This window comes from Crotalus tigris, unplaced genomic scaffold (genome assembly GCF_016545835.1).
Source record: "Crotalus tigris isolate CLP2741 ecotype Arizona unplaced genomic scaffold, ASM1654583v1 scf7180000018181.196161, whole genome shotgun sequence".
Taxonomy (NCBI): domain Eukaryota; kingdom Metazoa; phylum Chordata; class Lepidosauria; order Squamata; family Viperidae; genus Crotalus; species Crotalus tigris.
Genome location: NW_024096869.1, coordinates 66,413 through 91,124, shown reverse-complemented (window position 1 = coordinate 91,124; position 24,712 = coordinate 66,413). Strand labels below are relative to the sequence as shown.

At 47.5% G+C, this 24,712-nt stretch overlaps 1 protein-coding gene and 1 long non-coding RNA gene across 3 annotated transcripts; one reads left to right on the top strand and one right to left on the bottom strand.

Moving 5' to 3' along the window:
- Positions 1–520: 520 nt before the first annotated feature.
- Positions 521–20,575, bottom strand: MICALL2 (MICAL like 2). 2 transcript variants are annotated; one of them, XM_039348819.1, is made up of 18 exons: positions 20,416–20,575; positions 18,410–18,471; positions 14,373–14,421; positions 11,906–12,047; positions 11,152–11,339; positions 10,177–10,298; positions 9,232–9,933; positions 8,024–8,277; positions 7,519–7,591; positions 6,550–6,689; positions 6,091–6,243; positions 5,855–5,919; positions 5,614–5,737; positions 5,216–5,306; positions 4,475–4,548; positions 3,684–3,798; positions 3,112–3,158; positions 521–2,537 (listed from the first exon to the last, which is right to left on the bottom strand). In XM_039348819.1, exons 1-18 carry the CDS (start codon positions 20,536–20,538, stop codon positions 2,458–2,460), a joined length of 2,604 nt encoding a protein of 867 aa, XP_039204753.1. In that variant the 5' UTR covers positions 20,539–20,575; the 3' UTR covers positions 521–2,457. The 2 variants fall into 2 exon arrangements, with proteins under 2 accessions (XP_039204753.1, XP_039204754.1); XM_039348820.1 differs by lacking the exons at positions 18,410–18,471; positions 20,416–20,575 and adding an exon at positions 16,858–17,809.
- Positions 18,490–22,921, top strand: LOC120310427. The gene is made up of 2 exons (XR_005557348.1): positions 18,490–18,783; positions 20,436–22,921. It is a non-coding gene; the product is annotated as an uncharacterized LOC120310427 (long non-coding RNA).
- Positions 22,922–24,712: the final 1,791 nt, after the last annotated feature.

Sequence of the window (24,712 nt, the reverse complement as noted above, 5' to 3'; positions counted from 1 at the left end):
GGATCTTCTGAACCAGATTGCTCCTTTTTAAGCACCACGGAAGATCCACGATCTGCTCCATGCGGGGAACAATTGATTTATTATACTTGGACACAGCAGCTAAATTCAGACCCAAATATCTACATGCACCCTCCTATTTGCAACTGAAAGCCTTTCCCAAATTCTTCCATCAACAGAATGGAAAGGACTTTCTTTTCAAAAAAAGATTTAAAAAATGGTGGTGAATTTATAATTTTATCCATCCAGTTTGACCTGGGACCCTCCACTGATGTTTATTGTACTGAAAATTTTGCATCTGGAATATTCCCACTTAAACAAACAAAAAACAAAAAACCTACACTGCCAGGATGTGGTAATCCTGCCACGGAGCCACGTTTGACAAGATAGAAACCCAAGATTTTTGTGTTGTTGTGAGGGTGCCTGGAAACCGACATTTTCCCTCTGCCGTCTGTCATTCCTGTGTTCTCTGCTCGCTTGCTGCTCATTCTAACTGCCGGCAATCAAATGGAATCGTAATCAATTCATTGCTAAATGTTTTATGTTGCAGAGGAAAAAGAGCATTGCTTAAATTGAAATGACACACTCGCACACATAAAACGAACACAAACAAAAGAAGGGCAAGAACGAAAGGCGGGGAGGAAGCATCTGCTGCTTCTCGCCTGCCAAGCGTTCCTTCTCCATTTTTTTTTTTATTTTTTGGCTAAAAACGGTCCTTAGCAGACTCCAGTTCCTGGAAAAGCCCACCGGCCTCTCTCGCCAACTCCAAAATCCTCAGAATAATGGGCAAGGGGCTTTGGTCATGCAGTCACCTTGCAAAGATGTGAAAGTTGAACGAGGTTGGATCAAAGTCTGAGGTTTTCCGGACTTCGTTGGGCTTGGTCCTCAGTTGGCTAGTTCCCTGAAGCTCCTGTCCCTTAAGGAAGTCTCCTGAACTCCTGCATTGGGTGCTTCCCTTGTTATCTAGATCCATCATTCCAAGAACCTGGAGCCAGATTTTCCATCCTTCTGGCCCACCCAAGCCCTATCAGTTGACTCAGAGAGCAATCTTTGCAGGTCAGGTTGTACAGAAGCCCTAATCTTCATGCCTGCTCCTCATCATCATCAGGTTCTCTGGATCTTCTGCCCCAAGTGCCTGATTTGGTTTGCTCATGACCCTTCTCTGTTTCAGGTCGTGCACCAACTTCTGGATAAATATACCAGTTTCCAGTCTGATGTCTCCATGGTTTCCATCTCATTAGGCTTCTGTGATTCTCCTGGGGGGTCAAGAGTCCTAAAAGGAGATGTTTTTCTCCTATCCAAAGCAGAATTTCACTCTAGTTATCCAGAGTTATCCAACTGCATCCTATACAGTGTTTTCTCCCAGTTAAGTCCACCAAGACTGGTTTAAATGGCTTCATGGTCTCAGAAGAGGTTGTGATCTACCTGGATTTCAGCTGCAACTTTCTGAGTCAATTGTCTGGCAAGTTATTTCAAGTATTTCTCTCCTATCCTTAACAACTGGGGTGCTGACCCCTCAAACACCTGAATAGTTACCATTTTAATGAAAAAAATGCTCCTGGTTGTAAGAAGTCACCTATTTCCTCCCCTTCCTCCTCCTCCTTCTTCTTCTTAGCTTCTGCCTCGAGCTTCTGGGCCACCCAGGAGATGAAATCTAGATTTTAGAAAAGGCACTGACACCACCTCCCCTTGAAGTTTGCAAATTGTCAGTCGTAAAATATTCTAGATTTATTATAATGTACAAAAGTAAAAAAAAAAAAAGAAAAAAAAAAGGCCATTGGGATCATCCCGCAGGCCAGATTCTGGAGTAAATCTGGTGGCTGGGATTCTCCAAATCATGGAAATAGACGCACACGTGGCGATTGTGGTGATGATGTTTGAATTAAAATTCCTGAGAATTCCCCCCCCCCCAAGTCGCTGGCAAACAGGCCTGCTGAGAGCTACAGCGCCACCTAGTGTCCAGAAGGTGATTTCTCCCAGGGATGGCACCCAAATCCTTGGAAGGAGAGCAATGGAAAGAGATTTATTTATAGTAGGAAGGGAAGTTTTTCTCTTCTGGGCAAAATGAAATGGTATAGCCCTGGCAGGGGAAAAAAATGGGGGGTAGCCACATGTGCCAAATTCTCCTGCAGATGGGGAAAAAAAAGAATCTGTGCGAGGTCTTTGCTTCAAAGCTTTGTTTGAAGATGCTCAAACTGCACTTGGATTTTTGGCAAATTCCAAAAGGCAAAGGAGTGCTGCATTCAGAGCCTCTATTTCTCCCCAGGGCTTTGCTCCTCACTATCCAAGCACGGCTAGATTTCCTGGGAGATCTGCTTCTACTTCAATTCTCCCCCCCCCCCTCACCTCTTCGTGGAGCAGCTAAACCACTTCTCCTCCTTAGAAACAAAGTTATCTGAACAGCACATAAATCCGTAGTTTCAGGTAATGAAGCTCCTTAGGTTGCATCCCCTCCTGGATTCAGTTCTTGGTTTTCAATATTCTGAAAAAGCCAAACTTGTTTTTCCTTTTTTCATTGTCCTGGGGACTGCGAGACACACCTGCGGGGAAGAAACACCTCCTTAAACCATCGATCAGTCATTACATGAGGGCTGCTGCTAAAGGTAGAATAGAATAGAGCTGGAAGGGACCTTGGAGGTCTTCTAGTCCAGCCCCCTGCTCAAGCAGGAGAACCTATACCGTCTCAGACAGGTGGATATCTAATCTCTTCTTGAAAATCTCCAGTGATGGAGCGCCCAGTTCTGGACTTTACCGTTCAATTAGTGACTGTTCAAAGTTGCAGCAGTCGTGAAAAAAGTTACGACGGTAGCATTACGCAAAAAGCAGCCTTGATCCAAATGGCTTAGTGCAGTGGTGGCGAACCTCTGGCATGCGTGCCAGAGGTGGCACTCAGAGCCCTTTCTGTGGGCACATGTGCCATGCCCCGGAGATGGCGAGAGACTGGCCCCTGCCGTCCTGGCCCCACCCACCCACTCTGCCATGACCACCGCGGCAACGCCCACCTGGCACCCAGTGATAAATAAGTGGGTTTTGGGTTGCAGTTTGGGCACTGGGTCTCTAAAAGGTTCGCCATCACTGGCTTAGTGTGATCTACCTTGCAGGGTTGAGACTCACCAAACTTCTTGATCATGTCAACGAACATCTCATCTTCTTCCAGCTCCCTAGAGAAGGAAGCACAGCAGCTAGTCCAACACCTGGAACAGGACTAGCACTCCAGATGTTGAACTAAAAGCTTCGGGAGAAAGGAGAGCCCCGCCCCTGCCGGATGCACAAGTAGCTTCCTGGTACGGTGTCTGCGGCCTCGGCCCAGTGAGCCCACTTCACAATTAGCAACGCAACTGCAGCCAGAAAGTACCGACAATCAGCCCTAATTACTCCAGGATACTTGCCAAACAGCCAGACCTGTGACCCTGGTTTGGCAGAAAGGAGCTGCTCAGGCTTCTCAGGAGGGCTCTTGACCCCCCCTTCGAAAGGCCCAAGGCCGGGAAGGTCCTTTTTCGAGGTAACTACTTCTGAAGAAGCGGGAAAATTGGAAACGGCAGGGCAAGCGATAGCTTCTTTCAGCCAAGTTCCCAACCTTGGCAAATTGAAAGACGTGTGGACTTCAAATCCCAGAATTCCCCAGCCTACCTTGCTGGGCAAGGGCTGTCCCTCCAGTCCTCCTGCCTTCCTCCACCCCTTCGTACCTGAGTCTGTCCTCATCCAGGTCTTCGACGATTTTGTTCCGATCGTTGACCGTGTCCAAGTACGAGTCGAGAAGTTCCTTCTCCCGAGCCTTCTCCTTCGCGGTCTTCAAGTTATCTGGGCGGCAGGGGAAGGACCAGAGTTATATGTTAAAGAAATAAATCACAAAACAACGGAAGGCTCTCCCAAGGGTTGTGTTGTGTCAGACAACCGTGGATGACCTTGGAGGGAAGATTCAGGAACGGTTAAGAGAAAGGAGGACAGAAGAAGTTCTGAAGTTCTGGAAAAGGGGGCCCTTCTAAGGAAAAGGCCAGGTTGGATCAAAAAGTTCAACCTTTTGCCTAAGAACACCTGCCAATAATTCCTTCCTTCCTTCCTTCCTCCCTCCCTCTCTCCCTCCCTCTTTCTCTTTCTTTCTTTCTTTCTTTCTTTCTTTCTTTCTTTCTTTCTTTCTTTCTTTCTTTCTTTCTTTCTTTCCTTCTTTTTGTTTTTATAACACCTGCTGGGATACACAAGGCCCTTCACCACCACAAAAGGGAGTCAGCATCAAAGTCGGTGGAAAGCAAGCTTGCTTTCCTTGTGGGGCCTCTATTTTACCTTCAAGATAAGGGGCTTAAACTGGGATGGGATCTGTATATCTGTTTCTCTTTCCTTGTTCTCCACTGTGCTTCCTGGCACTTTTGCTGTGTTGTAAAATAGGTTGGAGAAGATGGAGAAAAAAATGGAAGTTCTTCCCAACTGGAGGAATCATAACTATGAAGCGTGCCAAGAAGAGGATGGCTGGGAGACTCACCGGCTTTGCTGATGAGACTCCGAAGTTCAGTCTCAATATCCCACTGCTTTACTTCCAGTTTCTGCTGGTTTATCCTGCAGGAGAGAAACGTTACTTTAAGGAATCCAGATTCGCACGTGGGGCCAGTCCAAAGTTTTGGAGCCCTCCTGAACTGATTGCTGGAAGGATTCTACGACATCTTTTTCTTCTTATTATTATTTTGAGCAGAATTTTACCATACAATAAAAATAATTTCAAAAAAGGGAAGAAAAATACAGGGCAGCAGAAAAGATAAGAAATAAGAAAAGATTTTTAAAAATTGGGGGGAAAGGAAGGAAAACCTCCCTGTTTCAAACAACTTTCTATCAAAGAATAGGGGCCGTGAAGAAAAAGAAACACATGCTAGCTTAGTGGCCACAAGGGATAGGCAACTTGGTCGTTAACTGAAATGGCTGCTAAGCAAAATCACAAGTATACTTATGACTTCAGCTTTCCTTTACTTTACAGCTCTGCAAAAGTCATAAATGAGAGGACTGCTCATAAAGCTACTTTTTTTCACTGTCGTAACTGCAAACGGTCAATAATTAAGAATTGCTAAATGAGGACTGCAAACGGTCAATAAACAAGACAGTCACTAAAGGAGAACTACCTGTAATGACCTGTTGGGTTTAAAAAGGGAGCCCAAATCCTACCCTAGTCGGCAACTGGCTGCCCAGATGCCCTGAACCGGCCATTTTGCTTGCCCCATCCAGTTCCACTCACTTGTGCATCAACTCGGATTCCCGTCTCAGCAAGATCTGCTTCTCGTGGATCAGTTTGAACCATTCCACCATCAGGGTGTCTTCGGAATTGTCTGTGTACAAGATCCGAGAAAGAGGTCAAATGAGGCACCATCCGCCGCAAAGAACCTCAGACAGACCCTATAAGGTAGGCCAGGTGGGAAAATAACCCAGCACTGCCTCTGCAGAAGAAAAATTGCCTAACTTGGAAAAATTCCCTTAATCTTTTTTGTTATTAAAGAAGAAAAAAGAAGCCACGTATTCTAGCCTTCCAGGTCTCCATAAGGACTAGAAACCTGGACCTTTGCAAACCTTTTTTTCAAAAGAAGACCAGAAAGCACCATCTTTGGGCTGTTGTCAGTTTGGCAAGGACCCCCTCACCTCCCTCGCAAGCCCGCAGCTGTTTCTCCAAGGGGATCCCCTTCTGTTCCAGCCTGTCCAGATCTCTTTCAATCTGCCGCATTTCTTTCCGGATCTCTTCCTCGGGGATGTAATCCGGGTGGAGCTGAAAGGCATCAAAGAGTTAAAGGCATCCGATTTGCCACCCTGAGGCTCAGGGCGGTTTGGCATCCCAACAATCCTGCAAGGTAGGCTGGCAGCTCGGCTTGAATCCATAGCCTACCTTGGTGGGAGAGATGGCTTGATCACCCGGATGCTTCCAGAAGGTTCCCAGAGAGGATGGCTGGGCTGAAAACGAAGAGGGAAAGATTCAGTTGCTGTCCGACGGCCTTCCAGATGTCGCTGAACTACAATTCCCAGCGTCCCTCAGCAATGGCCCTCCTAGCTGGAGCTGATGAGAACTGTAGTTCAGCAATGTCAGATACTCAGAGTCTAATGGAAACAGTGAGAGAAACTGACCGGCCGCAACCACTGTTTTCGAGGGACTCCATTTCTCTGCTTTGGCAGTGGCTGGCTGAGATTCCCACGGCAACTTCTCTTTCTGCCAGCTGATGGAGGTATCCAGCTGTGGCACCAACAGCTTCTTCTTCAGGAGCTGGACAGCCAGCGGTGCTATGATGGAAACAAAAAGGAGAGAAAACACAATTTATGAGCATGGACTTGAGTTCAGATTCAGCTTTCAGCTATCCCAATGGGTGAGATCCTTCTCAAGGAGGATGTGCCCAGGAGAGGACAATGTTACCACAGATCGGGCCCAATCAGGCAAGCGGAAAAAGAGAAAACTGAGCAATCGGGAGTTCTCTCCCCTTCATGAGGACTAGTGTCTTCCTTGAAAGGCTTCAAAAGCCCAAAGAGAAAAGAACTGCCAGTGTTCCTATGGGAATTACCCAGATCCTGTCAAAGCACAGCTAGTCATACCAGAGTTAGGAGCTGCCGGGGACATGACCAAAAGAGGAGGCTTTTTGTCGTTTTGTCCTGGTTTCACCTCTATGTTGATCAACACTTTGTGAACATCGGCAGGTTTTGGAGACAGCTTGGTTGCGTCCTGATGGGGGGGTCTGCAGAAAAGGAGAGAGGCCATTAGCACGGATAGGCCTAACCAACATTTTGGGCCAAGGAAGGCAGAATTTGGCAGTCCCATATTGGACTCTGCAAATCAAATCACATAAAGTATTAGAACCGCTTTATAAATCCTTAGTAAGGCCACACCTGGAATAACTGCATCCAGTTTTGGTCACCACATTACAAAAAAGATGTTGAGACTTTGGAAAAATTGCAAAGAGCAACTAAGATGATTAAAGGCCTGGAGACTAAAACATACGAAGAACGGTTGCAGGATTTGGGAATGGCCAGTCTAGAGAAAAGAAGGATTGGGGGGACATGATACCTTAGCAGTATTCCAGTATTTGAGGGGCTGCCACAAAGAGGAGGGGGGGGTCAACTTGTTTTCCAAAGCTCAAGGCAGGACAAAAAACAACGGATGGAAACCAATCAAGGAGAGAAGCAACCAGGAATTAAGGAGAAACCTCCTAACAGTGAGGACAATTAACCAGTGGAACTGCTTGCCACCAGAAGTTGTGAATGTTCCATCACTGGAGGTTTTTAAGAAGAGATTGGACAGCCACCTGTCTGAAATGGTCTAGGACAGACATGTCAAACTTGTGACGTCACGTGACGTTGTGCAACGTATCAGGACTGTTTTGCCATTGCCGGCAATGGGGTGGCGCCGCGGCTTCTGTGTGACGCGTCTGGCCTATGGATCAGCAGTTTGACACCCCTGGTCTAGGGTTTCCTGCTTGAGCAGGGGGTTGGACTACAAGACCTCCAAGGTCCCTTCCAGCTCTATTCTACCCCTTAGATTTTGCTTTCCTTCTTTTTAGCACTCACTTGACTGGCTTCAGCCTCGCTCTCCAGTCTTCTGGGTTCTCCAATTTCTCTTCTGCCCCACTGGCATTTTTCACTGAATGAGAAACACACAAAAGAGGGTGAAGCATAAACCAGCATTCAAGGTTTGCACTCCTCCTCCTCCTCCCGAGTCCCAACCATCATGTGGAGTGAGTGAATTACGGAGCGGGTGTGCAAACATGCCGATTCTGCAAAATTGTGCTCGTAAGTGTGCAGTTTATAGAACCAAAATCTTTTGAGATTTGTTGATTTTTTTTTTTTAAAGGGTAGAATTGGATTTCTCGGCTGCCTCTATCCATCCCATCCCATGGCTGGCTGGGGAATTCTGGGAGTTGAAGCCCACCCATCTTAACATTGCCCAGATTGAGAATCACCGGTTTAAACATTAACTAGGATTGAGACCATTCAATTGACTCTCTTTGATTGGGGATTCAAGTCAGGATGTGACACCCAACTCATCACAGGCACCTGGAGGGCTGCTTCCTACCTTTAACCACCTTGGTGTCCGATTTACATCCAGCGTTGGCCGATGTGCCGATGGACCCATCCTTGACTTTGCTCTGGGGCTCAGCTCCAACCTCCACTTTGTGGCTAGGATCCTTGGGGAGATTCCCGACCCGATGGGGTGTTTCTGCCCCTCTTTGAGCGTCTGCAAAAGCTGGCTTGATAAAGGGTTTGCTAGCTGGGGAATTCTGGGGTTGCAGACCCCGCGAATTGGAGAGGGCAGGAGAAGATGGGTTGCTGGAAAGAAAAGATGGTTACTAGCTTCTTGGCTGAGTTAAGAAGACACAGAACCTGGCCGTCTTGGAAGCATGGGAACCGAGTTCCGAAACCGCCCTCTTCCAGCATATACATTTAATAAAGAAATAAAATCATAATCTACGGACTCCCTACCAAACCAATTCATAAGAGATAAAGTTGCACTTTTGTCCATTCCGGGGTGTGTCGGCTCGCCCTATCCCGCAAACACCCCTCTTTGCAAACTCAAATCTGCAATTTAAGGAGACCCAGTTTGGTCTAGTGCTGAAGGCACCGGACTAGAAAGCAGGAGATGGTGAGTTCTAGTCCTGCTTTAGCCACGAAAGCCATCTGTGACTTTGGGCCAGGAGACGGTGAGTTCTAATCTAGTCTAGTTCTAGCCTTAGCCATGAAAGCCAACTGGGTGACTTTGGACCAATCACCAGGAGACGGTGACTTCTAGTCCCACCTTAACTGTGAAAGCTGGATGAGTGACTGAGTCAATCACCGGGAGACGGTGAGTTCTAGTCTAGTCTAACTCTAGCCTTAGCCAGGAAAGCTGCCTAGGGGACTTTGAGCTAATCACTAGGAGACAGTGAGTTCTAATCCTGCCTTAACTGTGAAAGCTGGATGGGTGACTGAGTCAATCACCGGGAGACGGTGAGTTCTAGTCTAGTCTTTCTAGCCTTAGCCAGGAAGCTTAGCCAGCCTAGGTGACTTTGAATCAATCGCCAGGAGACGGTGAATTCTAGTCCTGCCTTAGCCACGAAAGCCACCTGTGTGATGTTGGGTCAATTATTCTCTCTCTCAGCCCAACCCACCTCACAGGGTTATTGTGGTGGGAAAAATAGGAGGGGGAAAGTGTGTCAGATTTGTTTGCCACCTGGAGTTATTTGTCAAAATAATAAAAAGCCAGAATACAAGTAAGTAAATGCCAGTGGAATACCGAAGGCTCACCTGTTGTAAGCCAAAGATCGGGGCACCGCAGTGCTGCTAACCCCTCCTGACTGGCTGGTCGACGGCTGGGGTCCCGGTAAGACGCGCTGAAGGATGCTCCGTGCTTCGTCTTTCTTGCTGTCATTGGTGCTGTTGATGCTGCTGCTGACAGGGAGCTGAGTTCGAGAGAGGGGTGTTTTCTCAGGGACCTGGGTAGGCTGGACAGGAGAGCTGCTGTGATTTCTCGCCGGTTCAGGTTTTCGCTCAGGGAAGCCAGAAGAGGCTGGATCAGCCTGGAAGAATTTCTCCCGAGCCTGCTGGATCCTGGAGCGTACCTCCATCGAAGAGGAAGCTACGGGGAGATCCGCGCTTGGGGCAGGAGGGTGCGAGCGAGACAGACTCGGGCTTGTGGAGACCCTGCCAGTTTTAGGACTCCAAGAATTGGGTGGTGGATGAGCTGCTGCTGGTTGGAGGGTCACATTGTTCTGGAAGACCCTACGTGGTTTGGGCACTGGGGATGCTGCCTGCGGCGGTTCCAGCCCCTTCCCACAGTTCCCTGAGGGGGTCTTGGAAGTGGTGGTGGTCTTCTTCTCTGCCCTGCTCTCCTGGGCAGGAGGAACCTGGGCAGGTTCAGCCCCTGCATGTCGGTTGCAAAGGAAGGTGCCCGGGCTAAGCCCGGCTTGGTAGTTTCCTCTCTGTAAAGTGCTGGAACACTTTTTGCACCTGGAAGCAAAATTTTGGACCAAATGTGACCATCTAAGAGGAGGATCAGTTTGGCTGGCTGGGAAATCTGGGAGTTGAAGTCCACCCGTCTTAAAGTGGGTAAGGTGGAGAAAGACTGGGCCAGAGTGGACTTTACAGACAACCCAATCCTTGCAGCATCCTTAGCCCTCCCCAAGCTAGACCCCTGAAGCATGGCCTAGGGGGCAAGGCCAGCCCCTGGTCGACTCCTCCAGAGGCCCATACCTAAAGCAATTCCTGTGATATAGTTTCCCGTCCATCAGGAGGCGCTGGACCAAGTGGACATGAGTTCCGCAGATGGCACAGTTGCTAGGTTGTGCAGTGTTCTTCTCGGCTAAGACCCGTCTCTGGAGGGAGAGGAAACAGGCACAAAGGGATTCAAAAGGAGCCCCCCTCCATCAAGCCTAAGACCCTTCTAGCCCCCTCCCCTGTTTTGCAGGGCAGCCTCCATTCTCTGTTCCCATTAGCTTAACCTTGCATTCACGATCGGTGGCTTCATCCTGCAATCATACCATCACAATTTGGAACTTTTGGGGGGGCAATTTCCAGTAAAAAACACCCATTGGGAGAAAGTGGATCATTTAACGATGGCGTAATTCGTTTAACGGCTATGGGGACCATTGTAAAAATGGTTGTGAAATCGGGTTCAGTCACATGGTGACTTGACTTACCACGGCAACGACTTACAATGGAAACTCCAGTCCCTACTTTGGCCGTAAGTCAACAATTACTTATATGTAAGTAGGAAGGTGGAGGAGAGGGGGTGAGGGAGAAAGAGAAAGAAGAGGGAAAGAGGTAAGTTGGTTAGAGGGTGGATGCGGTTTGGGGGGAAATGGGTGAGCAATACCGAAAATGGTCTGTATTAATTTGTCTTATTTTTTATCTGAAGTATTTTTAAGATTATATTGTATTATAAAATTGAAAATAAAATTTTTTTACAAAACAACAACAACAATTACTTATATGTGATTAATAATCCTCTGGTGTGCCACCAAGCCACTGGTCTCTTTAAATATTGTGTTATGGATTCAAAAAGGATGAGAAGCACCGATTTAGAGGATTAGAGTCCTCCTCCCTTAGCTGCCATTATTCTAAGATACACTCTGCTGATCCATGGAGGTTCTGTTCTGAAATACTCCGCTGTCATAAACACACAGAGAGAGAATCAGCCTCCGGGACAAAAGGGATGGTGTTTCGTACTTCGACTGAGGGAGGGGAGTCCATCACCAGCCTCCGCCCCACCACAGCTGGTTCTGCTTTGGGTTCAAGAAAAGACGGCCTTGCTGGTTGCGTTGAGCTTGGGGCCCTCGGCCCAGGAACCCCTCTTTTCTCGGTTGGCTGCTCACTGGGTTGGGAAGCCGGGCGCTTGATTCCAGCCATCCCTCCAACTGCAGAAAAGAAAAGATAATTGACCTGCCAAGGCTCTCGTCGTATCAAAGACACATAAAAGGGCACGATTGGATATGTTAGTCCACAAAACTGACACCAAATGCAATCTAATTTACCTGCCTTACATTATTAAGGCAGATGATTGCTTATTGAGATAACTGTTTCTTTTCCCAATTTAAAGAGGCATCCCTTCCTTCCTCTCTTCCTTCCTCCCCTCCTTCCCAGTTTCCTTTCTTCCTCCCTTCCCTTCTCTTCCCTTCCCTTCCCCTCCCCTCCCTTCTCTTCCCCTCCAACTGTCTCAGCAATTACCACTCCAGTTTTGCTGGCCTCTACTCCTTGGATATCACACTGCCTCTACCCATGGAAGCTCCATTTCTAGCTATCCTGCCCATGGCTTATGTCAAGCTGGTTACATCTTGTGTGGGGTAGGGTTTGTTGTTGTTCTTTAATCCTTCCCATCCTCTAAAGGTCTTCAGAGGCTTCATAGGAGCCATCACAGTGTGGACAGGACTTCACCTCAGCCCAACACTCAGAAGGAGGGAGTGAGAAAGAGAGAGATACTCACTGGGCGACTTGCCGTGGAAGTAATTGTAATATTGGGAGACGTAAGTGAGGATGCTCAGCCGGTCGGGCACTTTAAGGGCCACCATATCTTCAGCGTCCAGCAAAGCCGGGATGCCCAGCTCCTTCTCAGCAACCCGGAAAGCCTGTGAGATGCGAACAGAGAAGCTGAGTTGATGTCCTTCTCTTTAACCAGCCAAGCAAGAGGAGATCCATGGCCAAAGGATTTTGCAGGAAAGCCAAATCTGTGACAAGTTCAGGTCTTGAATCCTGGTCTCCTAAGGGAAACTGTGACCTCGGAACAACCCCCTGCCAGAAAAATCCATCCTCGTCCTCTTGGCGGGGTCAAGAAACAAAGAAAGCGTTTTGCAAATTGTTCTCCACCGATTGCACACTTTCTATCAAGGTCACAGACTTTTGCCATGAACAGTGGACCAATGTGGCCTGGGAGACCCCAGAACTCAACCCCGGTGTGAAGGAGAATTTTCACCACAAGGTTAAGGCGCCATTCCACCAAACGGGAGGAAGCCTCCCTACTGGGAGCGAAAGAGAAGCCGGCACGTGCAAATGAAATCCAGCGATAGAGGGGAGAGGCTGCCAAGTCTCCTAGTCCTCATAAAAAAGGCTCTTTGGTGTGGTTGAAAAAGAATCTCATCTCCAAGTGGCTCCAGGAGCTGAAGACCAGCCAGGCCACAGAAACTCAACGTGGAGGCCCAGCAACTTCACCAGGACATTCCATTCCTCTGGCCCTCAACCCACGCTCGGATTGTTGGACCAGGCACGGAGAGGATGGGTGGTCCAAGCCTGCTTCCTTCTCACAAACATCTGGGAGACTTTTCTTCCTGACAACAACTGGCTTTCCCAGGCACTCCACATCCAAGGATCTCAGGTTTCCAAAAACAGAGTAAGGAAGGGGGATGGAGGAGGATCTGGTTTCTAGAGGGGGAACCTCTTTCAGCAGCCAGATTGGGACGAGGGAGCACAAGGGACTGGCCAGAGGCGAAGGGATGAAACAATGTGCATCTAAATCTGATCTCTGATTTCTCAGGGAGGACCCCCTGGATCACCGGAAATCGGATTGGCTTTGCAGGGTTGCAGGGAGGAGGGAAATAAAGGGAGGAGAATGACTAAGGCTGGCCTGCTATCCTCAGGAGAAGAGCAGAAGAGGATGGAGAGGGAGAGATGGAGATAGAGACTGAGAGATGGAGAGGTGGAGAAGATGGAAGTGGAAAGGTGGAGAGAGAGGGGAAACAGAAACATGGACGAGGAGATGGAGATGGGAGAAGAAAGGAAGATGATGGAAATGAGGCAGAAGGGGATGGAGAGACTGAGACTGGGAGAAGAGATAGATCAGTGGTTCTCAACCTGTGGGTCGGGACCCCATTTGGGGTCGAACGGCCATTTCACGGGGGTCGCCAAACAAGGCTGTCTGCCATTTTTTCCCCCTTTTCTTTGGCCACGCCCCTGGCACCCGGTGATGTATAAGTGGTTGGGGGTCACCACAACATGGGGAACTGTATTATGGGGTCGCGGCATTAGAAAGGTTGAGAACCACTGAGATAGATGGAGATGGATAGAGAAAATAGAGATAGATAGATAGATAGATAGATAGATAGATAGATAGATAGATAGATAGATAGATGCATCAAGACTCTGTAAAACCTGCATTCAAGAATCCAACTTCCATAAATCTATTTCTGTATTCATACTGCCAGGTTTCACAACCTTCCCCTCCACCCCAAATTACATTTATGTATTTATTTACCTATCACTGTGGGCTTGTGGGCCACCTGGATGGAGCAAACCCAGCCTGCAGAACTACAATATGCCAGGTGCGCAACCCAAGGCTAAACTACCATTAGGTAGTCACCAGCTATCATTCCACATCCACTCGGTCCAGATAAATAACAAATCAGAGCCAGGTTTGTTGCCAAATGGGGTTCAGGAGGGCAACTGCTCTTGGTGCTTTGGGGCGGTCCAGACATTGACTGATAGGTCCTCATCCTCGGCCAACTTTCCCCCCATTCAAACTGAGGGCGCTGGTAATCTCGCCAAACTGGTTTTTCCAGTCTCTGCCTTGAACTGAACGCGACTGAGTTCACTTTCAAGATTAATCCACCTTTCCCTCCCCCTTATTTTTAAGGTTTGATCTCTTTCGGCCAGACTTTAGGGTTCCTCCACACCCTCAGCCTGAAGCCCATCCATGTTCAGAGTGCCTCAAGGACCCCAACTGCTCTACCAACACAGTTCAAGAACGCTGCAAACAAACAGAAAACCCAGGGAAAAATTGAGTAATCCTACGCAAGAAATGCAAACTGCTAATTTTTTTTTTAAAGGAAAGTTAATGGGGTCGAGTATTTGTTTTATGATCTGTTTGTTCTGATCAAATCTACCTGAGGTCAAGAAAGGGGAAGAAAAACAGCCTCGAGGGAAACGACGAGGAAGCGAAGGGGAGAGGAAAACCACCTTACCAATGCGTTGTTCTCGAAGACGTTTTCCTTGCTCAGGGAAGTGAAGTCTCTAAAAAAGAAAGAAAAGCAAAAGTTATAGAGAAACAAGTAACAACAGGCCAGGGTTCCTTGCCCCACCATGTTGCCTGCTCTCCCTCTAGCCAGTTTTTCCCCATCAGAGCACGCAACATATTCTCAATGTTAAGAGGTTTGTCCTAACATTCTACATAAGTCTGGAATTTACATTCCTTATGATGATGGAAGACAGTGATGGTCAGAAGCGTAAGGACGGGGTGGACTACCAAGGCAGGGCCGAGAGGCCAAAAACATCAAGATGGCGTCAGTGATGCCCATAAAAAGTGGGAGGGGCTTGTATCAGAGAGTCATAGCGGCCATGTTGACTTTGCAGACCCTCCTGAAGTCAGGAACAATCACCGAGTAACCTCAGAGAAAATTCATTTTTATTTATTTATTCAACTTTTAAAGTTGCCCAATGAAATTAAGAGACTCTGGTCAGCTTACAATTCTAAAATTATAAAACAAGTCAAACAGTGTTTTTTTAAAAATCCTGGTTTATTTATTTGTTTGTTTGTTTTGTTTATTTTGTTTGTTTGTTTTCTGCCTATCTTACCACCAGGTGATACTAATCCATCCCTGCATGCAGAAACTTAGCACATGGAGGGAAAAGAACTCCGCCAGAATGCTGTCCAGGATTTAATTTAATTTAATTTATTTGATTTACGCCCTGCCCAAACAGGAACCAGCATTTTGGTGGCTGGTTGGCCAGCTTTCTGTCTGCCAAAGGTTGTTCTAGATAAGAAGCGTTCAACCACATCAACCGTGATTAAATGCTATTTTATGGCGTCTGTTTTTAATGATTTCCCCATTCAGATAAATATTATGTTCTCTTCCTATAGTCAATGTGTGTTTTCGTGTTTTAAGTCTGGGGGTTCTTTTTTCTTCTTCTTTTTTTCTTGTTTGCATAAAAAAGAATGAGTATGAAGCAGAAGAAGAAAGGAGGGGGAAAAAAACCTTTATGGGTCTCCTAAAGAAGAGACCAACTGGAGAAAAGAAGGGTGGCTTTGTGGCTTTGTTCCCAGGGCCGTTTCTTCACTGGGGTCAGTCACATGGAAGGAAATGACAAATATGTGTCCAGCCACAGCTGGAGTTTGCCTGTTGTTCACAAACTCTTGACTCTGTGGTTGCATTCGGATGACATCAGACTGGTGAAATTTGGTGGGGAAAATTAGGAAATAAATGAGTTTTCTGTCTGGTTCTTATTGAGAAAGGGACAAACTTAGAATGTGTAATGAAGTGACAAATACTTGCAAGCTCTTAAACTTTAACTGTTAGTTGTTGTTTTTTTATTTGGGGGGGAAAAAAGTACTGTTCCAGCTGCAGACAATGGGTGTTATTATTTTGGACTTAGTTTTTAACTGGGAAAACTCAAAGCACTCCGGACTGGATGGATTTAGGGGTGATATTAATATCAAGCAATAATCTGATTGGCCTGTTTGTTGTCAGAAGTCAGGTCAGGTCCCATGAGCCAATCCCAGTCTGCTTTAATTAATTAATTAATTAATTAATTAATTAATTAATTGTGTTTTTCCCAGAGAAAATGCTGCCACTGCAAATAGCAATGTTCAAAGGTCAGAGGTCAAATGCACAAGGAGCGGTTTTATCAGAAAGCAAAAACCCATTTGAATATTTAGTGGAATTTATATACTGCAATAAACTGTTTATGGGACCTGACTTTTGGTACTCCTGTAATATTAGAGCATCTCCTTTCATCCTTGACAGTTTCAGAAAACAAAACAAAGCCAACACAAGGATAAATCCGTAAGATGATCTAACAGATTAAAAAGAAAATCAAAGTACAGTGTACAAAAAAAAAAACCGCATAGGAAAATAATCTTAAAAACAAAGCAGAATTGGGGTGCTTAATGTAGAAAAACCTAGAAATTAGACACCAAAAATGTTTTGGAAATGCTAATCCTTTGAGGAACATCTCCGGGCAGACCTTCTCAATGCATCCTTTTCAAAATTAATGAAGGTGGGATGCCAATAAAATGGAAGAAATATATCAACCCAATGCAAAGTCCTTCCAAAATACATCTTGCCCACCAAGATGCTCCTTTGGTGCAGCTTTGTGGCATCAGACCACAAACAAACAAACAAGCACACACATGCACACCCCTTTCTGCAAAAGTTTGTCCCAAACTGGGGGCTCCCCCACTTAATTTGCGCCAGACAAATTTAGAAGGGGACAGGATGGGGCAGAGGCTGCGCCCTCTGTGAGATGCCCAACAGCCTGGGCAAAGGCCCTGCCAAGACAGAACACTGTGGACCAAGGACCTCTGGCTTTTGAGGTTCCAAGGGTAGACTGCCTCAGAAGCTGGAAGCTCCCCTCAACTTCCGCTGGGAAAAATGAGCAGGTCCTCCCTCCCTTTCCCCACTCCCCCCCCCATGTTCCCCTTCCAGGGAAGGGACCCCCAGCACGACTCACATGAGGTCCGGCCTGTGGCGGTGCAGGATGGCGCAAAAGGCCAGGCCGTCCCGGAACGAGGTGGTCATGTTGGTGATGGAGACGTCCCTATAGCCTTCGCACTGCTGCTTGCACCAGAGCTGTAAGGCTTGGATGGGGGACATCCTGAAGGATGGCGGGGGGGGGCAGCAGAGAGAGTGGGGGGGTGGGAAATCAAGCAGAAAAGAGGGGTGGAGAGGAAAGCAGGGAGGAGTGGGGGAGGGTCAAGCAGGAAAGAGGGATGAGAAAAAAGCAGGAAGGAGGAGTGGGGGGTCAAGCAAGAAAGAATGGAAAAAAGCAGAAAGGAGGAGTGGGGGGGTCAAGCAGGAAAGAGGGATGGAGAGGAAAGCAGGAAGGACGAGTGGGGGAGGGCCAAGCAGGAAAGAGGGATGGGGAGAAAAGCAGGAAGAAGGAGTGGGAACAAGGCAGCGAGAGGCGCCGGGGCTGGTCTTTCTGGAGAAGGAAAGGCTGAGTCGGGAAAGTGGGGAGGGGGCCTCTCCCCCTCTCCAAAAGAAAGAAGGAGGGGGAAAAGGGCAAGAAGAAGGACAAGAACAACTTTCCTCCGCGGGCAACGCCAACTACTACTACTTCGCTCTCCGCCGGGATCTTCACGCCTCCTGCAAGGCGCCGCCCCCGCCTCGCCTCGCCTCCCGGCCGGAGGGGCCGCCGCGCAGCTGGGAGGCTCCCCAGGCCAGCCCCGGGCGCGATCCAGGCGGCCGGCGCGCATCTCCCGCCGGAGGACCCCCGCAGCCCCGCGGGAGCAGGAGGCAAGGCGAAGGCGGCGTCCGGCGCTCGAGGGGCGCCCGGAGCCGCGCGGAGCTCTCCAAGCGCCCAGCCGGTGCTGTCCGAGCGGACCTGGGCTGCTGCGGAGCCGCGGGCCGGGCGAGGAGAGCAGCCAATGGCCGCGGCGGGGCGGGAGCGGCCGGCCCGGCCGAGAGGCGCCGGCTCCGCCTTCCGACGCGGGGAAGGGCGCAGCCAGGCAGGCGAGCGGCGTTCGCACGACCCGGACCCGCGTCTGCTGGAGGAGGGCCAGGCGAGCCTCCCTCCCTGAGGCTGGCGGAGGGGGAGCCGGGGGGGGCTTGTGGGGAGGGTCGCTACGGGGGTTCCCAAGGGCGGGGGAGAGAGAACGGGGCAACCAGTTTGGGCCAGTTGGCTGGAACCAGAGCTCCAGGAGGGTGCAAAAAAAAAAAAAAAAAGCTTGGCAGGGTCCCGGGGCCCAAAGAGGCGGAAGGGCCAGATTGGGGAAGCCCCCCCACGCTGGCCCCGTCCCCAAAAGGAGCCCCCAAAGAGGTTGCCGAACCCGCCCCGAACGGAACCGCTTTGCAAAGGACCCCGGAGCGGCGCCACCCCAGCAGGCAGTTGCCGGTGCTGCTGATCCCTCCCCAGTTAAAAAGCTGCCTTTAAAAAATCCGCCCCCCCCCCAGGAAGGAGGGTCGCCGTTGTGATTCTGCATGAAGCCCTGCTCTGACCCCAGCAGGCCCTTTGGGGGGGAGGGGGAGGGAGTGAAAGATTTTGCATTTGGGAGGAAACGCACCTGAATTCTTCCAGCGCACCCCGGCTCAAGAGGAGGAACGGGATTTCTGGCTGTCCCGGATTCTGGAAAGAAAAATTTGGGAAAGTTCACGCAAACATTAATTTGATCACAGTTGCTCCTCTCTTAGCTGCTTGGGGGCAGATAGACCTTTGTCGAATGGGTTATTTTTGTATTTATTTACTTTACATCCTGCTTTTATTGTTTTTTCAAAACCAGGGGTCCTCAATCCACACACAAACGAGCAAAGCCCCATCCATGGGATGCAGTCAGCACACAAAACTCTCGGGTCCATGGAAAAACCTTTCTCAACGGAACCGGTCCTTGGTTCCCAAATGGTTGGGGGCCTCTGTTCTAAACTACTCAAGGAAGCGAAGGTATGCATACGCATTCCTTCTCCTCTTTTCCCCACAACAATTGGACTGGCCCAAAGTCACACAGCCGGCTTTCATGTCTAAGGCGGGACTAGAACGCGCAGCCTCCTGGTTCCCAGTGTGGTGCCTTAACCACTAGACGAAACTGGCTATATAGAGATGTGTGAAGCATCACACTCGGATATTGTCAGTTGCTGTGTCCCAATCACACAAGGAAACCACGAGGAGTGAGCGGCCGGGTGTGAACAGGCCTTCGCTGCAAATGGGCCCCCGTCAACAACTTTGTGGCAAAAAGCTCCATTCTCAGCTTGAGCCAAAGAACTTTCTGCAGAAAATTCCTTGGCTCAAGCTGAAAATGGCCATAAGCTGGTGGTTCCTTGCATGCAACGATCGTACATGCGAGGACCAAGTCGTAAATTACTTTTTTCCCCAGTACCGTTGTTACTTCAAACAGTTTGCTGAATTAAGTTGAGAATTATTTGCACTTATATTCTGCAGGGATGCAAAATTTTCCCTTTTTCCACTGAAACGAGTCATGAATTGCCATGAATTTCATGGCAGAAATCGGGCATATTAGTTCCTTTACCCTGCCTGGATATTGAACTTTGCAATTGGCTGTTTGTTATTTTATTTTATTTATTTTTATTTAGTCCATGTCTTACTAGGGAGAGAGAGGGATATGCCCAACCTATAAATCAGCCACCCGGAGTCTCTTGCTTGACAGGTGGCATATAAATTTAATAAATAAATAATAAATTATGGAGAATAACAAAAGAGGATTTTTCTCCTCGTTTTCATCTCAGGTCTGTTTCTTTGCTCCCGGCCCAGAGTCACTTTTAAGCCACAGCAGTGGAACGAGAAAAAGGGGAAAAAAAAAAAAAAAGATTTCTGCAATTCAGAGAAAATGTCAGAAAAAGCCCAGAAGATTGTTGAAGACGCAGCCTGCCTTCTGCCTGCGCTGTGTCAGGCGAAATGACAGGAGGAGTCTCTCCCCCCTCCCTTCGGAAGCGCTGGTGCCTATAAATTGGGTGGAAAGGATTAATAATACATGCCATATAATATATTCATGATAGTTCTATGGGCATGCTATGGATAATATACATTAATATATAACCACCCTTACAAATAATTCACCGTGTTCTCTCCCATCTAATTACTGGTCACCGGGCAGCCTATTTACTTTATGGTGAGGATTAGGAAAGGCAGTAGGACTGTTGAGCCCCATCCCAAATTTCTTTTTTTTCCTTTCCTTTTTTTTTCCTTTCTCCCTCTCTCCTTCTTTTACTTTCCTCCCTTTTTCCTTCCTTCCTGCTTTTTCTTTCTTTCCTTCCCTCCCTCATCCTAAATTTATTTTTTTCTTTTCTTTCCTTCCTTCCTTCCTTCCTTCCTTGTAAAGCACCCCCATTCATTGGATTATTAATGGATTCCCAAACAGTCCCGGCGCAAACAATGCGGCATGAATATTTGATGGGCCATCCAGAGCCGGCCCATTCATCATTTATAACAGGCTGCAAAAACACGATAAAACATTTATTATGTGTTTATAGATCACTTCATACCAAAGCAAAGTTGTGTTATAAATGCATTATTAATCCTCCACGCCGTTTATAGGAATCTCTTGTAATAAGGATTTACCATATGTTGCTCTACAACAGGGATAATAAATAGGATGTCGGCAGCTGACAGAAAATAGATGGCCGCTGAAGACTTTTTCCTCTGCAGCCGGTCCTGGCCGAGGGAAGGAAGCCACTTGGACATCTGCCGGCCTTTAGATAAAGCGAGGAAATCAAGGGTGTGCCCGGGAGCTGGGCAGAAGACCTGAAGGAAAGCTCAAAAACAGTTTTTAGCTCAGGACTGGCCTTAACCAATAAAACTTGGCACGTTTAGGGCTGCCTTAAAGGGCCCGCTCCAGCCTAGCGCTGGCCCTGGGTTCAAGGCATCCGTCCATTCGTGAGTCTTCCTCCTCACCAGCCCTGACTCTTTTTCCGTTTCCTGTTTCCCTTTCTCTTCTTCATCTAAGCCTTACAAATATGCACATATATCCTCCAGATGCGTTAATATAAATAAAACAAAGAAATGGTTGCATTCAGTTGCAACGCTGCCAATGCAATGGTTGCATTTCACATTGCATTGCGTAACCTGTCTTACCATGCTGGATTGATTTATCTGATAAAAAAAACTGAAAAGGGAAATAATTCTGTTCTTCTGTGTTCTGAAGAGGAGATTTCTGGGGTGTCTCGGGAGAGATACAGGGAGTCCTCGACTTATATGACGGCAATTGGGGCCACAATTTCTGTTGCTAGCCAAGGTGGTGACTGAATGGATCACATCCAATTTTACGACCCTTTTTTGCCAAGGGTTTTTAAGTAAATCGCTGCAGTTGTTAACTTGTTAAGCAAATTTAGCTTCTCCCATTGACTTTGCTTATGGGAAGCTATTTGGGAACGTCACAATTGGAGGACCCCTGACCCCAGGAGGCTAAAACCGTTGTAAATACATGCCAGTTGCTAGGTGCCTGATTTTGATCACATGACCATGGGGATGCTGTAACGGTCGTTGAGTGTGAGGACCGCTCGTCTTTTTTTCAGTGCCGTTGTAATTTCAAACGGTCACTAAATAAAACAGTTGTACGTCGAGAACTACCTGGAATCCCACTTCAGTCCGAAGCCCAGATTGATTCATCCCACCAATTCTTATAAAGAGGGGTTTCACCTCCCTTCTTTCAAGATTGTCCCAGTCTCTAAAATTTGCCCTGCAAATAGTGATCAAGGAAATAGCAATTAAAAATCCGGTGGAGGGAGGTGGAATTGTGGGCTAGTGATAAACCAGAATCAGTATTTAGTGGCTGCTCAGCTTCAGATCGCCCTCAAATATTAACCAATTAACCTCTTCTGCTCTGATGAGGGAGCTAAATTAATATTACGAGGCCCAGCCGGCTGGCAGCTAGCAGCTTTTGCCAAAGAGAACCCAAGGCTTTGCAAAGGAAAAGGTTTATTTTGGAGAAAATGTCACCAGAGATAGCTTGGTGTCCGGTTTTGAAGGTGTTATGGACAGGGGATTCTCCTTGGGTGCTTCCTGAGCCCCAAAACGGACCAAACTTGGTTCAATTTGTTTTCTTTTATAAGCAGAAGCCTCTTTGGGTACATCAAGGTCCAAAATTTAACAGCAGCAATGCCTTTTAAGAACGTTTGGAAAATAGCATGGAGCCCCTTCCGTTTGTTCCAAAATCCCAAAACCTCAACTGGGCATCTGCTCTTGGTTTCTCCAAATCGGCCCCTTACAAGCAGGATCCGTTTGGCAGAACTTCCTGGTGCAAAACAGGCCGGGTTTCCAGCTGCAATGCTTTAAAAGGAAAAGGAGGCTCCAGTCCCAATTTCTTAATTTATGGGGATTAACTCTTACCGAAAAACCGGGTAGAATGGCCAATGTTTTTGGCTTCTTCAGTTTTGTGGCTTTTCATAAGATTTTTTTTTCCTTTTTTTTCTACGTCCACCCTCCTTTCGGTTACCAGCTGTTGCACCCACAAGCCGTAGCTGCTTTTATGTCCTACATACATGGATCAATATAGATTATCCTTGCTTGTTTAGCAACCAAAGTCAGAACAGCACTGGGACTCTTTTTCACACTTTACGACTGTTGCAGCGTCCCTACGGTTGTGTGATCCAAATGCAGCCACTGGGCAACTGGCTGGCATTTATGACGGTTGCAGCATCGTGGGTGTCACGTGATCCACTTTTGTGATTTTTTTTGACAAGCAACGTCAATATCTTTGACGCCATTGGACACACGTTCAAAATGGTGTCCTGCCGCTTTAAATTAAATTTGTTAGCAAAAATCTCAATTCTCTTCTTTCTTTAGGCCATTTTTTTCCCCTCCGTACCCCATTTTTTTTCTCTTTGTCCTTTCTTCTCTCTCTCCCTTGCCCCTCTCCGGAACTCAAGCTCTGCAAGAAAAATGCCTAGCAACAATTAAGAATTTCATTATGATACAATAGGACAGTTATTGCACCAGCATAATTATTAAGCTATAATTGCTAATTGTCTTATTAGCATTTAACAATTATGCAAATAAGGGCAAACAGGCTGTAATGGCAATAAAATGACTCCTTTTATTTTTACACTAATAAAAGAGATTGCAGATTGCGGGTGATGGCTGTTTTGCTCTTTGGGAGTTTATGGGAAATAGCTCAGGAGCCAAACCAAGCACTGGGGCGATCTGGGGGGTGGGTGGGCAGGGGGCTCGGGGGGGGGGGAGGGCAAGGGTAAAAGCAGCCTCATTAAACCTCAGATGTGCTTGGGATTTTTGCAGTGGGCAAGTTATCTAGAGCCCCACTTCCTGCTCTGAATTCTGCCTGAATAAAGGAAGCAAGAGGCGAGCGACAAGGAGGCGGCAGAACGCAGAGTCAAGCAGAGGGGCGGCAGGCAGCCTCCTGTCCAGCAAACTGGCACCCCCTTTTGGACACGGCAAATTTCCAAATAGGGTCGTAATATTTCATTAGTGAATAAATACTAAAAGCTGCTGAGAGTCTCCACAGAGGAGAGACACTCCCATCATCGTATCATATTCCTCTTCTGGATAAACCAACGGGCACCCTCACCATGTTTTGGACTACAATTCCTATATTCTTTTGATATCAATGCACTGGGAGAAACTCATGGAGTCCAAGCATCCAAAAAGACATGGATTGCCAACTCCTGTTTTTAAATTTATTTTTTTGCACTAAGTTGCCGACGGGAGCCTGTTGACTGGGTGAGGCTGCATATATGAGCACCTCCAGATTCACCGGGCGCCCTGTTTCGCTTCAGCAAATAAATCAATATATTTGCAAAATAAATGTGCTAATAAAAACCCTGCAAGGAAGTCATCTAATGCAGAGAGACTTCTTTCATGCAGGGCTTCGGGGATGCAAATTTGTGTGAGCTGCGCCCCCGCCAAAAAAACCCAAACCTCACGGATGCAATTCAAATCTTGAAAGACAATCTCTACAATTGGAATAAATTAAGCCTAGGGAACTCTTGAAAGTGTTGTACCTTATTTAAAATTCTACACTCTGATTCCACTACTAAAGAATAAAGAATATTATAAATAATAAAGAATATAAAATAATATTCTACTCTATTCTATTCCCTATTTTCCGTAGAAATTCTGCAAAGGGGGGAAGAGAAGTTGAAGGAACTAAATTTGGATTCAAAACCTGAAGGAAAATTTCTGCAATTGGAATCAATTAAGAAGCCCTGAATAATTTTACCATATTTGGAATTTTTCCACTGACCTTTCCAACTTGGAACTATTTTCTCCAGGAATTTTCCAGGGGGTGGATGGGGAAGGGAGAGAAATTTAAAGCAGCTGAATTCCAGCTATTTCCCCCCCCCCCAATTTCCTCGGAAAGCAGACCAAGCCAGGCACCGAGTCTGCAGCGCTCACAAATCTGTCCGGTCGCTGGCCCGAGTCAGCGCTAAAAGCCACTTGGTGGCTGGTAAGCCAAATTCATCATCCTTAAGCTGCCCGGGGAAACCACACTGTGATTAGCCTCGGATTTCATTTCAGGCCCTCCGTGGCCACTAAAGCCACATGCCGAAGCCAACGCGGCCAAATATAAACGGTTCGGTTTTTTTCTCCAGAGGTGGAAGCAATTTCCGAGATGAGAATCTGGTGGCCTAAGGAGGATTTGAAGTCCTGGCCGAGGTGAAGATGGAGAGAGGGGCCGGTGGGTCGAGGAAGGCAAAGCAGATCCTTCTGAGACCTCCATCTGGCCCTCCCAGAGGCAGTTTGGTAGATTCCTATTCCAAGATAGAGTGCCCCTAACTGTGGATGTGATGGGGACAATTGCCTAATCCGTCTCTTGGGGGCAGGTTGCCTTTTGGCACGATGGATGGCTACTACGATCGGCTTTTCCCAATTTTCCCTTTTATACACGCAGTCCTGGACTTGC

What these genes read in the sequence shown, in the direction of transcription:
- MICALL2 (XM_039348819.1), bottom strand. Translation starts at nt 20,538, where the DNA reads ATGTCCAAGTGGCTTCCTTCCCTCGGCCAGGACCGGCTGCAGAGGAAA. An exon ending in GCTGCGGGCTTGCGAGGGAG is followed by an intron (nt 5,307 to 5,613) that starts GTGAGGGGGTCC and finishes TCTTGTACACAG; the next exon opens with ACAATTCCGAAGACACCCTG. An exon ending in GAGTCTCATCAGCAAAGCCG is followed by an intron (nt 3,799 to 4,474) that starts GTGAGTCTCCCA and finishes CCTGCCGCCCAG; the next exon opens with ATAACTTGAAGACCGCGAAG.